Here is a 15,257-nt window from a genome sequence, read left to right as displayed (position 1 = left end):
CGGCAACGTTTGTGACACCGCTTCTTATGGTTCCTCTGTATAAGACAACACTGTTTTAGGGAGCTTCATATTTTTTATTACTTTCCTTGCCAAATTATTTAACGTAAGTGATCAACTCGGGGCTTACTTTTAGCAGCAGCAGAAGTATGGTTGTATTTTAAAATCTTTGGGAGTGAAGTAATTTCAAAAGGAAATTCTCATTTCTATACTGGATGTGGAACACCATAGTAATTTTCAACTGGAATGTTCTTGCATCAGATGTAGAAACAAATGTTGAAAGCTCTTTGTCCACAGACACTAACTTTCTGTCTAGAGTTCGTGTAGTTTCTGAAGTACCCCAGCACTGGAAATGGCCTTTGGCTTTGCCATGTTTTTTTGGTTTTGTTTTCCCTCCTTATGTGCAGTGTCTGGGAGCTTGGAGAGAGGAGTTAGCTGTTCTCCACGCTTTCCTCTTTCCAGTACTAGCAGCCTTCATCCATGGAGCACCTGCACCCTCCTCAAAACAGATCAAGGCAACTTGATGTTTTCTAAGGTTGCTTTCTAAACCATTTCAGTACATCCATTTCAGCACTTTTTCATTCAGTCTTTGTAGAAAATCCTGCAAGGTTTGTCTGTTATTTCAGGTCTCTCAACAAACTGTTACTATTTTTGATTTTTCATGCAGCAATTCTAGCATTATGTTGTCTCTTCTCTTCAGAGGAACATTATTAGATGTAGTTAAGATAGAGTCAAAGATCTGTAGTATCTCCTGAATGATTTCCACTTTTAGGGATTTCTTAATATCATTCACTTATATCTGCAGCAGAAAGTAACATCTGAGTAACTTTGCATGCAGAGATCATTTGCAGATTATTTAGATCTTTTGTGTGCAAGAACTTATTAGTAGATGTTCGTGTTCATTAAGCTTTTTTAACAGATTATTCACTTTATCAGGCTTTTGTTCTCCTAGGAGAGATTAAGTGGACAGTCTGTACTGCGCAAGACTAAACTGTCTTTCTGAAAGGCTTCAAACTTATGCCATGGTCTGTGGCAAAAGAGTAGCCTTTACAAAACAATTACAAACGCATGCCAAAAAATGGAATGTATTCTTTTTTTTTTTTTTTTTTTTTTCCCCACCAGAAAAGGAAATGGTGTTTCTAGCTGAGAATTTTAAAATGAACCAGGCTTGTATTTTTAAGAACCCAAGTCTGTTGATTAAGAATTGGAGTATGCTTTGTGAAGTGTAATCCTCCTGGCCAAACTAGTACAATTCCATGTAATTCTGCCAGCCAGCCTGGCATTGTCTATCATCTGATTTGGCAGGTCATACAGAGGTTTGGTTTTGGGTCCTTTTCCCAGTTGCTTATGTTTGTTCTCTTCTGAGATTTCTTTTTTTTTTTTCTTTTTTTCCCCTGAATGCTTTCTTGAAATTCTTTCCATGCCTAGCTGGAAAAACTGTGTGAGTGTCTCTGGATATCCAAAAAAAAAAAAAATAAAAATAAAAATAAAAAAAATTGACAGCTGCATTTGATGGGTTGACCTTAAAACACATTGCAGGTTCCTTGTGTGAGATATCTTTTTGATTACCATTTTTAGTATGGAATCCCTTTGAGCAAATTCTGAGTGTTCATCCCCAATGTAGACCAAACCATGCTCTGAATCTTTGCTGCAGAATTCCTCATCTGATCAGTGAGTGGGGCTTGGCTGTTGTTTTCTCTCAGCAGGTAGTCTAATTGTTGTCTAATGGGTTTTCACGATGTTATTTTTTGTGCTGGTGTACTCTTAAATTCCAGTAAAATGTGAGGTGCAGAGTCTTGTAGCACTGACCTCAGAAGCACTACAGAACAGTCTCTTCATGCAGCAAGATGTTACGTATTCCTAGAGAAATGTATGTGATGCATTTAGTGTGCAATATGTTACTGAATAGCAGCAGAATCAAAGCTATGTGTGTACACAGATCTGTATGCAAGACTGTTTTTCGTTCAGAATGTTAATTTTTTCATGCTTGTCACGAATTTGACCTGTCTAGTTGAGCTTTTGGTGATTTCCTTTTTAGATTTTGATAAGTTACTCCTTCTCATTGCAGTTGCACAGTACCCTTTTGAAGACCATAACCCACCACAGTTAGAGCTTATCAAACCTTTTTGTGAAGATCTTGACCAATGGCTAAGTGAAGATGACAATCATGTTGCAGCAATCCACTGTAAAGCTGGAAAGGGCCGAACTGGTGTAATGATATGTGCATATTTGTTGCATCGAGGCAAGTTTTTAAAGGCTCAAGAAGCCCTAGATTTCTATGGGGAAGTAAGGACCAGAGACAAGAAGGTGAGTTATTTTGTTCTTTTTTGCTGTGTGCATCTTTAGGCTTTTCCTGAAGAGTCAAATCCTTTGAGAAATGTTCTCTGTCAATTGTGATATCTCGTTTGGTTTAGCTGTAATATTACTGGGTCAGTGCTGTCCTTTTCAATGAAGAAGATTTCTTAAGTAGCAGAAGCAATTAATCACAACACTAAAATGGTCTGTTTTTTCCATCTCCTGTTGAAGGTGACCTGGACAGTTTATTTTAAATACCCTTTTAAATAGCATTCTGCTCTGTGTTGCATCAAATAGGTGGTTGATGAGTGAACTTTCTCATTCAGCATTTTCAGCCCAAATAAAAGGATTATTCTAGCTTGTTTTGTCTGAATAGATGAGCTGTTCAGATCCTCAGGTTCTCTCAACGTCTGTGATGTTTTGAGATGCATAGTCATTAAAGTGCTTTTTACAGCTGAATGTCCCTACTGGAAGAGCATATCCATGGCTGAATACCCCTTTTAATTAGAAGGGAGGCTAGGCATTGGCCACTTCAGTCTTCTTCATGATGTTTAATTTCTTGTGTTTGTGGGGTGTGAGAGAATCTCAGAGAAATGATGTTTGTGGCTGCAAGAGCTTTGTTATGACCTTGTCAGTGCTGCGCAGGCTGACTTAGCGGTACTTGTGGATTGGACCTTTTTGGCATGGTTATGTATCATTAATGAAAACTTACACTTTTTTTTTTGTGAAATCTTCCCCAACTATGGTAAGATGTGCCTTGCAGGGTAGTTTCAGCAAGTCTCTCTGCTCATCTTCCTTGTTTCCTTGTACGTGTTGGTAAGAGCAGCCCTGGGGAATCATCTCTGAGCCAGTTTTAGCCTATTCAAGAACAGAGCTCTCTGTGTTCCTGCAATGTTTGCATTAGGTATTCATTTCACAGCGTGTGGGCCTTTTAACAAGTTGAGTTTCATGTTTGAAGGCACTTGAGAGTGAAAGTATTGTATAAGGAATTTCAGGATTTGGATGCTGATTCATTAGAAGGAGCAAGTGAATAGTTAGTTGGCTGTTTTTATGAGATGGAGCTGGTATTCCAGCTTAGAATATGGTTGTGATGTCATACTTGAAAGGAGATAGTGTTAAGATTTCCCATCAAAACCTGTAGGTTTTGATAGGAGTGAGTGATAGTGAACAGGAGTGAGCTGTGTGATGAATGAACAGTGTAGGCTGCTCCTAAAGGTTATCTGAAGACAAAATACGTGGAAATCACTCAGCTCAAAATGCAACAAATACATGGTGAAGCATGCTGTACCTCAGTTTACCTTTCTGTAAAGAGTGTAATATTTCTGTACATTGGTGTCTTGAGGATAAGGAGTTATGTTCATTAGCATGTTTGAGGTAGCAGGGGGTTTATTAAAGAGGAATTGTGAGAGCCTTGTTTAGCTTTGCTGTAAACATTATCAGTAACAAGCAACTTTGTTTTGGTTTTGATGTCTCTTCTGGAAGAGCTGTTTTTTTTTTCCCCAGCTCTTGAGCCTGGTTAACTTCGTTTGGCAAATGAGCAGTATGTGATTCACATGACTGTAAAAGTTGTGCTTATAAACAGGTATTCCAGTGTAGATTCTGGGAGCTTTTTCTTCCCTTTTGGGCCATGTTTTGGTATTGCACGCAAAGTGCTGCTCTCTGATTTGATGCTTTGCCACACCTCTATAAGCTGACTTCCTGAACTCAAAGTAGTTGGGCCATCAAAAGAGCTGCTTGTGCCCAGGTGCAAGAGAATTTTCTTATTTTTGCTGGGCCAAAACATGATGAAAGAAAATTGGCTTTAATCAGGTATTAGGTATTCTTTATTTAAAAGCAAGCAAAAGTGCACAGCTTTCGTATAGCAACTGAGAAGATCACAGCTCCAATCACTGTTGCCATTGATGTGCATGGCAGATTGATTCTTGAGAAGGTTTGTAACCTATGCTGGCAGGAAGTGCTACTAATTACAAGAGGAAGTATGACTAATTAGTCAAGAGAACAACCATGAGTACTTCTGTAGCAAGCTTTTCCCCGGTGTCTGGTGGGAGAAACAGCTCCGCCAGAAGCCTTTGTGACATCTAACAGGGGATGTGGAACAAATGGACAATTCCTAGATAGTAGGTAGTCTGCTAATGCAGTGTCATCCTGGGAAGGGTAGTGGATGTTGCAGAACTGAGCCTAAAAAGCTGTCTCCAAATGGAAAATGATTTTTTTTCTCTAAGCTGCCTCTTTCAACTTCTGCAGCTCCTCAGGGAAGGGTTTCTTTTTCAGAAAGGGGGAATGGGAAAGATTAGAAACATTGCCTAAAAGATTGTTATCTATCAGTCCCCACCACTGTAGCAGAATGGCACTAATTTTCATTTCTCCTTTAAACGGTATGAAGACACGATTTTTCTGAAACTTGATTAAGAATTGCGGTTGTCCTTCCTGTTTCCAGAACTGGGGAAGAAGTAAGTCCCCAGGTCTTCTAAAACAGCTGCTACTGCATCCGCACTTTGAACTGGTTGGCTTATTCCCTAAGGCGTACACCAAAATTCTGCTGTAATGATGAAGGCTGACAGTTTGCCTTCCTACAGATGGATGAGGTTTTTGTTTCTTCCCACTTCTGTGGAGGCCTCTGTGGTGAAGTGTAGTCCGCAGAGAAGGGACTGGCTACTCAATGAGTAGTTATCAGGTAGGAAGAACGTAGTCAAGTGCTGAAGCTGGAGATGATCCATTCAAGAGTGTTCTTTGACCTCCGTGTTGTTGCATTTTAGGAATGGCTCCCAGTAGTGACTGTAGCGGCGGTTACATCTAACTGAACAGGAAACAGAAACCAATTATTTTCTGCAAGGAAGTCTCAGAATGACTCTTTCAGTGGGGTAGATAACCAGCATCAGATGTGTCAGAGCTGGTCTGTTACAGTTGCTGTTTGGTGACAACCTCTGCTAAACCCAATGCCATTTGGTCACAATGAGGCTCCAGATTTAGCAGGGAGAACTACTTCCAGAAGTGCTTGTTCTTCATACTATTGCCCTTGCTATAGTAAGAGGAGCACCAGAAGCAGCAGCTGGCAATTTTTGTGATGTCCACACAGCAGTGTATTGTGAAACTCTGGCACAGGGACTAGAGGAACTCATTGCATACCCATTCAGAAGATGTCAGTGAGTGTAGATGTGAAATACAAGCTTCTCAAGAGAAAGTACTTAAACTGCTTCCCTGCGCTCTTGCTTTGAGGCTCGGGCACGAGGCTCAGATTCCAATAAAGAAAACTTGGAAGCTCCCTTAAGACATGAATCTCTTAACTACTACCAAGATGACATCTAAACCACAAATATTGTCCGCATATAAGGCGACTTAAGAATATCACTGTACAAGTGATACTGGGAGAAGTGTTCTGCTTAATTCTAATTTTTAACTAGCTGGGGTGGTAAGGAGACACTACTCAACATTTTCTAAATAAAGGCGGAAAGATGCCTGAGTATTCCAGCCATCCTTCACTTCTGTCTGTTACAAGGGAATGCAGGTATTATAACTAAATGCTTGTGAAGGTAACACAAGGATATTGTCTAGGCTTTGTTACAAAAGATTAATGTGTGAGAAACTTCTGTTATCCTCAGATTATTGCAATTTCACATTTAGCTTTAGTATGAAAGTATACTCAATTACGCTGCCGCAAATACGTAGTGTGGGTTGATATAAAACATACAACCTATTTTGTAAGGAATTAAATTTATCTTTTATCACTTTCTCTTGAAAGTATCAGCTATAAGAGCTCTAAAACTAATTGTTGAAGCTTAAAATAATTACAAAATTGATAATAAACATATTCTTTGGTTATATGTTCTCAAAGCAAGCATTTACTTCAGAGCTGTAATTCAGTTGAAGTCCTTCATTCAACAGTTGGGCCATCAGGCTCATATTAATGAAACTTTCCACTCTGGATTTTTGTGAAGACATTTCAGGAACGCGTTTTGTAATAGCAGGTAGTGTCAGTACAGTGATATCTGCAAACAACAGTAGACTCATTTGACTTGCATTTCTGTAGAAATTCCAATGTCAGTGCTTAAAAATTACAGGGGCCTCCTGCTCAAAGTGCTGCTGGAAGTCTGACACCCCTGTCTCTGAGGTCTTTCTCTTTGCGGTACAGAGAAGCCTGCATTCTTTGCTTCACTGTTTGAGCTGGATGTAGGAAATACCCACAGAAGTGCCTGGAGAACCAGGGTCCCACATACTCACTGCACGGCAGTTAACGCGTGTGACATCTTAAGCGCTGCAGGACAGGTGGAAGGGGTGCTGCACAGAGCGCTGGGGTACTTTAGATGCCTTTTCATTCTTGATTTATTCACCTTTAGTTAGATTCTCAGATATTGGGGAGGAGTCCCATTAGTGACTGCTGGGAAATGCTCTGGGTGCTTTTGACGTCTGTTTCCTTTTGTTTAGGGAGTCACAATTCCCAGTCAGAGACGCTACGTGTACTACTATAGCTACCTGTTAAAGAATCACCTTGATTACAGACCAGTGGCACTGCTGTTTCACAAGATGATGTTTGAAACAATTCCCATGTTCAGTGGCGGAACTTGCAGTAAGTACTCAGCACTCCCTTGTTCTTCATTAGCTCTGGCTTGGAGCTGGTTGTGTGAATTCTCAGGTGACTGGATTGTATTGTTGTTTTACTATAATCTTAGATTGTACTAAATGGAAACATATTTGGATATTTGCTCTTCACCTTCTTAAAAAGCTGTTTTTAAAAATACAGCAACTTTTGGGAAATGGGAATTGCAAAATAATGTTTGTTTCAAATGTGGCAAGGTTATTTTTCCCCTGGTGGTTTGAGAAAGTATGTACGCAGTGAGTTTTTTTAATCTATGGAATAATTCTCTTAGACAAAGGCTTATAAAGTATTATGTGTCCCAGTGACCAAGTAGTGTGATATGCTGGTGTGCAGTGTGTCAATAAGGAACAGCAGATTCCTTGGAAATTCCTAGTGTGACTGCATATTCTCTTCTGCCTTTCTGTGGGCTGTGTTACAGAGCAGGAACTGCCTGGTTCTGCATGTTCTTTCTTTTTGTTGCAGTGGAAACAACTTCAGCTGTTACTTTAGTTTAGAAACCTACACTGTGGCTGGCACTCGTGGTGGTTTACAGGACAGACTTTACGGGCTTTGTCTGTACAGCCTGCTGTCAGTGCAGATTGATTTATGTATTACTGTTAAATTTTATCCTTGTTCTTATTTGTCTAACAGCTCTGATTGTGTAAGAGAGAAATCAGTTTGTTCTGACATTAGTGCCTGCTATGCAGCATGGAGAAAAGACAGAAGAGAACTTTCATCTAACACAGAGATGAGAGGAAATGTGTGAGGAAAAATCAAGAATTTACTATATATAGTTGTTTTGTACTCCATTATAAAGAAAGTGCAGCTTTCTAGGAATCCTTTAGTTGCGTGAACAAATTGCTACAAAATACAGAAATCTGTGAGGTTATTTCAAATTATGTCCCATGAAGCTTTTTTCTTTGCCTTGCAGTGCTTGATTTATGATACATACTGAACTTTCAAAATGCTATAGGCTATGGTTGTGATTCTAATTGCATTTTTTTGACACTTGAAGGACATTTCTTGCGAAGTGACACTCTGTTTTTACCGTGCAGATCCTCAGTTTGTGGTGTACCAGTTAAAGGTAAAGATATTCACCTCCCCTTCAGGACCCTCAAGACGTGAAGACAAGTATATGTACTTTGAATTCCCTCAACCTTTGCCGGTATGCGGTGATATCAAAGTGGAGTTCTTCCACAAACAGAACAAGATGTTGAAAAAGGTTGGTTTTCTTGCCTTTTTGGAAAAGGTTATCAACTCAGCCTTGATGCAGGACTGGGACACTGGTTATTTTTCAGTGATGTGCCATCACAGTGTCTAATTCTTTCATGTCTAGTTTTCCCAAGTAGGGAGTCTTTCACAAAGTGAAGGCTGGATGTTTTGAATCAATGAGATAAAGTACAAAGGTTGGATATAAATTATGTTGGATACGTATTGGAGTAGTTTGGGTAGTAGTGAAGGATCTAATTGAGGAAGAAGCATTCACAGTCTAAAAATAGACCTGCATACTGAGCAAGTTAACTCCAGCTGTTTTCTTCACTGAATTTTCTTGAGGCTTTAGCAGGCATGAATGATCCTGTGTGTGTGCTATTGGCTGATTTCTATCCATCTGTCAAATCTGGTTAAAATTCCAAGGTAATTTAGTTCCTGTGCACTGTCTGAAAATCTCTGCAATCTATTCAGCCATTACTTCAGTTTGTATTGCAGTGTCATCTGCATTACCTTGTCTTTAGGCATATAGAGAATTCATTCCAAACTGAGGATTTTATCAGTATCTCGCTTGTAGGGGAAAAAATTAATCTGGAACTTGACACCAATCAATGAGTTATTAAAGATGAATGTTTAATTTGTGTTTGTGCTTATAGAGATAGTTTGTATCTACTAAAGTGAAGCATGAGGATGAAAACCCTGTTGTTTTAAAGGTTACCTTTGTACTTACTGTTTAAAATTCCAGTCTTAATGAATAACTGTTTACTGTTTAATGGAATAAAGCTTAAGAACATTCTTTGAGCAAATACTGCAATCAGACAAACCATAATAATGAGAATACTAGAGTGAACTGGGAGATGAATGTAAGTTGTAAGATGCTAGTTATTAGCTGTGCATATGATACACATGCATGCTTTTTTGTTTATGGACCTCGTTCAAGTTACTGTTAGCTAGTTTAGTGGTAAATTTTCAGTAGCTGGAAATGTCCTGTTCTGTTGTCTGGCATGTGCTAGTGCCTGCAAAAGTTTAAGCTGATGCTTAATGAGAATGCTTTCTTCTGCTTATTTAATTAAACGTAGTTTGTATTGCCTAGTTGCCCTGATTGAGAACTGTAAAACATTTGCAAACAGAAATGACTGGTTTTTAGGCATTAAAATTATCAATATTTAAAACTTCAGTACACAAGAGCCAATTTTAAGGGCGTTATAGGAGCAGCCAGGTAAGTTCTGTGTATGCGTGAGGGATGCAGGGAGAAGATGGGGAAAAAAAACCCTAAACATCTGGGACAGGGTTTTGTTTTAACCAGGCCTTGTCCTGTCTAACTTGGGAATTGGGTTTCTTTACTGTTTTGGGTAACAGATAGATTGTGAACATGCTTCCTAGGAGGCATTGTGCTGTTCTTCTCCTCGCCAAGCAAGTTCTCATAACATCTGTACATGGCTCTGATGAAAGATCTTGGGTCTCTTGTGCCCAGATTGAGCTTTCCTATTTATTTTACCTCTAGAGAGGGCACTGAGATCCAGTGGTAGCATGAACTAGATGTCATTGTTGTCACATATGATTTCTATAGTATAAATTCAGGCTAGAAATGTTTGTTTTGGATTGTCTGCAGAAATGTAGCAAGTGTGTTGCTGTGCTGTAGTTTCATTTCAGTGTCATGTCAGCTGCAGTTCAGTTCATAGGAGTCTTGTAGTTTGAGTAACTATTCTTCGTTTTTTTCCACATAACATCCCCTAACTATTCTAGTTCTGTGGATCACAATATCAAGATAGAGAAGAGCAACTTCATACTGCTTTTTATTTTTTTTAACACTAGGGTTGAGAAGCGAGGAGTTAGTGAAAGCTGTTCTTTCTACAAACAGTTTCTGCAAACTTCCCTGAGAGGATGAAACCTCTTTCCAGACAGAGTTCTTTTGTAAAGAAACGACCTTGATAATCTGCTTCAAAAATCTATTGAATCTAATGCTTAAATACCCTCAACATAGAAATCGAAGCCAAAAGAAAATTGTATGCTGTTACATAGCTCTGGTAATACCACCTCTATTAGTTCTAACATAAATGCAAACACAAGTTGGAGGCATATGTGAGGTGTGAACATCCTAGTCTGATTTATGAAACCACTGCTGAGCGATTCTTAAGAATTAGTGAAATATTCCATCTCCATGTTTGCCTTGGCACCAAGGATGGTCCTTCCATGTGGTCTCTGTAAAGTTACATAAAGTGTCTGAGATGAGAGTAGGCAAAGGTGAATGGATATTGGTGGCAGAAAACCTGTCCTGGAAGAACTCTGAACACGCTTCTGTGCACAAGTGTTGCACATCCATGAAGTCCCCTTTGTTTTGCACTTAGTGGAGCGTGTTTTTTTTTCCAGATAATTTGACTCTATAGTTTTTACTCAAAACCCAAGAAGTGAAGGTCTTCCAGTGCAGGAACTTTGCAAATTGCAGAGCTTGCCACGTCTCTGCAGTGATCACCTGAGCTATAAGGTGTGACAGTGTCATCCTTCAGAGATTCTAGCTTACTTAGGTGTGTGTTTCTGGAAGCTGGAATGACAGATCTGTTGCCCAGCACTGATTCCTCTTCTCCCAAGGTTTTCTGTTAGCGGATTTATACGTAGCTGCCAAACAAGTTTTTTGTGCATGTTTGAAGACATCACATCACCTCTGAGCATTTTAACTTTCCCTAACAATCCTAATCAACAAACTAATGACATAATTTGAAAAGTAGGTGTTGGTCCATCCTGAGGCTTGGGTTGGAGAAAGACTATATCTCATCTCTGGAAATGAAAGAATATTCTCTGCACTCCTTCTGAGTTTGTCTTGGTGTTTAATACCACTGGTCTCAGCTTGAGCATTCTGGATAAGCCTACGTGCACCTGCTTTCAGAGTTCATAGTCCTAACAGCAGTATTATCTGCAAGGTGCTCTACTGTGGAAAGTCCTCAACTTTGATAAAGCTCTTTGATAAAATTATTAGTATGATATGAAACAAGCTTTAGTGACCAAGTGATTTTAAGTGTGCATGCTAGGTTCTTGATGTAAAATTTAAATCTGTTGTGCCCTTTTATTTTAATGGCAAAACTTAATTTAAGTAAATTCAACTAACCTCTGCCAAAGAGTCATTCAGTGCTTCTGAGAAGGTGCTGGTAAGACTGCTTTGGAAGAGTTGCCATATTTCACTTTTTTTTTTTTTTTTTTTTTGCCACCTAGCACCAGCTAGGGATTCCAAAACTTTGGATTCTTTCTTGTCTAATTAAGGTGCTTTCTGTATTCTTAGCCATTTTTTCTGGCATGTAGTTACTTCCTTTCCTTCTGTATGCTTGCTCATATGAGAGCGAAATGGTACAATGTTTTAGTACAGTTCATATATAAGAATTTGTGACCAGTGGAAGTCAACGTTTTGGAGTTCTTTGAGCAATTTGTTTTGTTTCCCTCTTCTGACCTATAGCTTGCTCTTTTGCCATCTCCAGTTGTAGTCTGTAGTCTCTCTAGGTTTGCTTCTGTGTTCCTATTAGAAACAGTTTTCTTCACTTATTGATGTTGACATGATAATATTAAAGGGTTTCAAAGTATCCATATGTCACTTGATTAAATGAGAACCTGTTTAAAAATAACACAAGGGATTTGGTAGTCTTCCTGCCTGCAGAGCCTGGAGGTAAAGGAGACCTTTTAGGAGCACTCCTCATACTGATGAAACAGTGGTCATTGTGTAAGTCACTGCTGGTTGGTACCCAGAGTCTAGTGTAGGTGGTGCTGACAGCGTTGTTTTGAGCTGTTGTCTGTGCCACTGTGTTTCTTTGAGTTTGTAGAGATGAAAAGTTCTGCTGCATGGTTAAAGAACACTTTGGGTCTTGGCTTTTTATCAAACGTTGAAGAACAAACTCTTCAAATGTCAGAAGACTTCAACTGCAAACCTGAAAATGGTACATGTTGCATCAGTCATGGTTATGGGAAGGCTATGATACTGGCCTGGAACAGCTTGGAACGTGTCCTCTGTCTTTTGATTGCTGGATAGCATCTGTAATAACTCTTAGCTATTACTGCAAAGTGATTAAGTGCCCGTAGGTCTCTCTGCAAATTGAAACTCTGGGGGATATGGGAACTCCTTGCTGATGGCTTAAATGATATTAGGTTTGGATGTCAGTCAGCAGTTAGAGACAGATATCAGCTGTAGAGTGAGGTGTGTTTTCCTGTCATCCTGAGAACTGAACAGTTACTCACGATGCTGATATACTCTGAATAATTCAGCTTTTGTCTCAAATGTCAGGTGCTGCACTGTAGATTTTATGATTCTGACTTGCTTATGGCAAGAAATGTCTGAATTTTTTTTTTTAAGTGGATTCCTGTGATGTAATTGGAAGTGAAGCAACGTACATTTAAAAAACAAAACAAAACAAAAAAACTGAAAAACCCTACCTAATATTTTTCAGAAGCCTGTTCATTACATAATTTTTCTTGCTCTGATACTCAAATTTGATAAATAAAGCCCAAGTTCTGGTCATGCTTTAATTTTTTACGTTCTCTCTGTCTTTGGCCCATACTACATCTCTTTTTTCATTGCCTCCTGTGGAATATCTTTGAGTCTGCTGCTTGAACCTGACTCAGTCCTCACTTGGAGTAATGGGCCTTGTTTCTCATTGAGAGCAGTGACAAAATTATCAGCCCCAAAAGGTGATACCCAGAAACGTGACCAAGTCTTCCCTTAGTTTGAGTGGGTCTGCCATGTTTCAGTACCCATCAACTTAGTTTATTAAACTAACTTAATTAATGTAGCAGGAAGGGAGAGAAAATAACTTGATGCTTTAAAGAAACTGCAGGGAGATAAGATAAATGACCTGCTCAGACAGGCAATAATGTTTAGTTTCAGCCTCTGAAGACCTCTTCAAATTTATCCCAAGGAAGCAAATGAAGAGATGTCTGCTGAGAATTTTGTCATTTGTCTTGTCCGAATCTCATGATTGCTTGTTCAGGCTGGCTCTGATGTGCCAAATAAATCCTTCCTGGTTTTGCTCCACCTAATCAAGCTTTAAACTTCAGAAGTCCATGCCTTCTGCCTCTGCCAATGTTTGTTTGCATTCAGTGACCTTGTTTGCTTTGGCACTGTTTTCCTCCAAAGCTGCTTCACCACTATTGATATAAGCCATTTTCCAGTTCTTTCCATTCAGTTGCTGCAATTTGTGTTTGTTAGCTTAGTCCTTTCCTTTTCTGACTTCTTTGGAACCATGGTGTGGCTCTGAGGACCAGCACCAAACTATGTGACTGCTTTTACAGTGTGATTCTGAAGAGTGGTGTCAGTGGTACTGTCGTACCTACAAGAAGTGGGTTCTCCCTTCACTTGACCTTTACACCAGCAGTGCGCCTGCAGGTGATATTTCCACTTGCTTACAGAGTTGTAATACCCTCAGGCTTGCTCTCTCCCACTGTTTATCACAGCATCTGGACTCCAAACCTTCCTGTTCTGAAGCTGAAGGGCTGATGCCGTTGGTTGTTTCTGGTTTGACCTGAACTGGTTAGTCTTTTGATTTGATCGGGAGTGATCATTTCCTTGGTGGATTTTTTTTCTTTTGGGCGCTCCATCTTCATGGTGCAGGAGCATGGACCAAGTTATCCTGAAGAATTCTTCATGAAGATCTTACCTGCTGCCATATGAGGTTCCATGAGGAATATGGAAAAGTAAAGCCTTCTTTTCCAGGACATTCATCCTGTACTTCCACATTCTGAGGTGGACATTTAAGACTTTGAGGTAGCATTAGTGAAGAAGAGGATGCTAAATATCTGAATAGGATGGGCCTTGCACTGATGGCTGAGTGGAATGGATTAGCTCCAACGCGATATCATGAGATAACTTGAAGGGGTTTGGTAGCAGTGACAAGGATCTGTCAGCCTCCCAGGGCAACTGTAATTATAGCATGTTAGTGTGGTAGATTAGATGCTGATGGGGCATGTGTTGAAGTGGATTAAATGTGTTGAAGTGTTTAAGTGCCAGAAGTGTTTCTGGCTGAAATGTTGCACTTTTGCCTTTCCCCTTGCATTTCCTTAGTAGTTGTGATGTCTCAGGTCCTTATAGGAAATGCACACAAGCTGGAAACTTTTTCTGTGTGCCTTACCTAGAACACTGAAAGTGGGGTTAATGAGCTTTGGATAGGGAAGGCAGATGCTGCTTGTTTCATATACTTTTGAATTCTCATTGTTTTTGTACTTACGTTATATTAATTTATATTAATACTTTTAATATGAAAATTTATATTAATACTTACGGTATACTAATTTGTAGACAAGAGTATTAGCTAAGCAGTCAAATCTTCTCTGCTCCAGTACCAGTGCCCAGAAAACAATGATGACTTCCTGGTGCCAAGTTGCCTTCAATAGGGAGGCATGCTCATGTAGTGTGCAGTAGAACCACCAACTTTTAACAGAAATACAAGAACTTTAGCTCTTGTGGGAAGACTGGGGCTTTGCATTTTGGATCTTTTGCCTTAAAGCTGAAAGTAGAGTGAAATAACAGTTTCCTTTTTACAAAGGAAGTAGACACAGCTTAGAGTTTCCTATAAATGAGTGCTTAGTGTGCTAGTCAAGACCAGCTTATTAATGGTAGCTAATCTTTGAAATGTCTACTCTTGACTGGTGGAGACATAGCAAATGGTGGAGAAGTAGTACAGGGACATTCAGCGTATCTTATCGAGCTGTTTAGCTGAAACTGTAGAGGTGAATTTTCTCAGCATATCTTTTTCAGAGTGCCTATCCCAGAGCAAAACATAGCTGCTGGTCATAGAATAGAGTCATAGAATCCTTAGAGCTGGAAGGAACATCTGAACGCCATCTATTGCAACTCCCCTGCAATGAACAGGGCTACACAGCTGGATCAGGTTGCCCAAGGCGTTGTCTAGCCTGGCCTTGAAAGTCTCCAGGGACAGGACATCAACCACATGGTTAGCCAGGTGTTACAGTGCCTCACCAATCTCACTGTGAAAGATTTTTTTTTCTTTATCACTTTGCTAAATTTTCTCTCTCTGAGCTTGTAACCATTTCCCCTTGTTCTGTCATGCAGACCCTACTAAAAAGTCTTTCCCCTTCTTTGCTGTGGCTCTCCTTAAGTCATCTCACAGCCTTCTCTTCTCCAGACTGCACAGCCCCAGCTCTCTCAGCCTGTCCTAACAGGGGAGGTGTTCCATCCCTTGGATCATTT

At 39.7% G+C, this 15,257-nt stretch overlaps 1 protein-coding gene across 1 annotated transcript in view; it reads left to right on the top strand.

The window, feature by feature from the left end:
- PTEN (phosphatase and tensin homolog) overlaps window positions 1–15,257 on the top strand; it is a 45,042-nt gene that overhangs the window by 23,014 nt on the left and 6,771 nt on the right. The window contains exons 5-7 of the mRNA XM_042862800.1: window positions 2,066–2,304; window positions 6,715–6,856; window positions 7,921–8,087. Of these exons, the coding sequence (XP_042718734.1) occupies window positions 2,066–2,304; window positions 6,715–6,856; window positions 7,921–8,087 (548 nt within the window). The remainder of the gene's footprint in view (window positions 1–2,065; window positions 2,305–6,714; window positions 6,857–7,920; window positions 8,088–15,257) is intronic.

This window comes from Lagopus leucura, unplaced genomic scaffold (assembly GCF_019238085.1).
Source record: "Lagopus leucura isolate 7727_CA_CO unplaced genomic scaffold, USGS_WTPT01 Super-Scaffold_739, whole genome shotgun sequence".
Lineage (NCBI taxonomy): Eukaryota > Metazoa > Chordata > Aves > Galliformes > Phasianidae > Lagopus > Lagopus leucura.
Note: the sequence above shows the minus strand (reverse complement) of the source record. Positions and strands in the feature narration are given on the sequence as shown.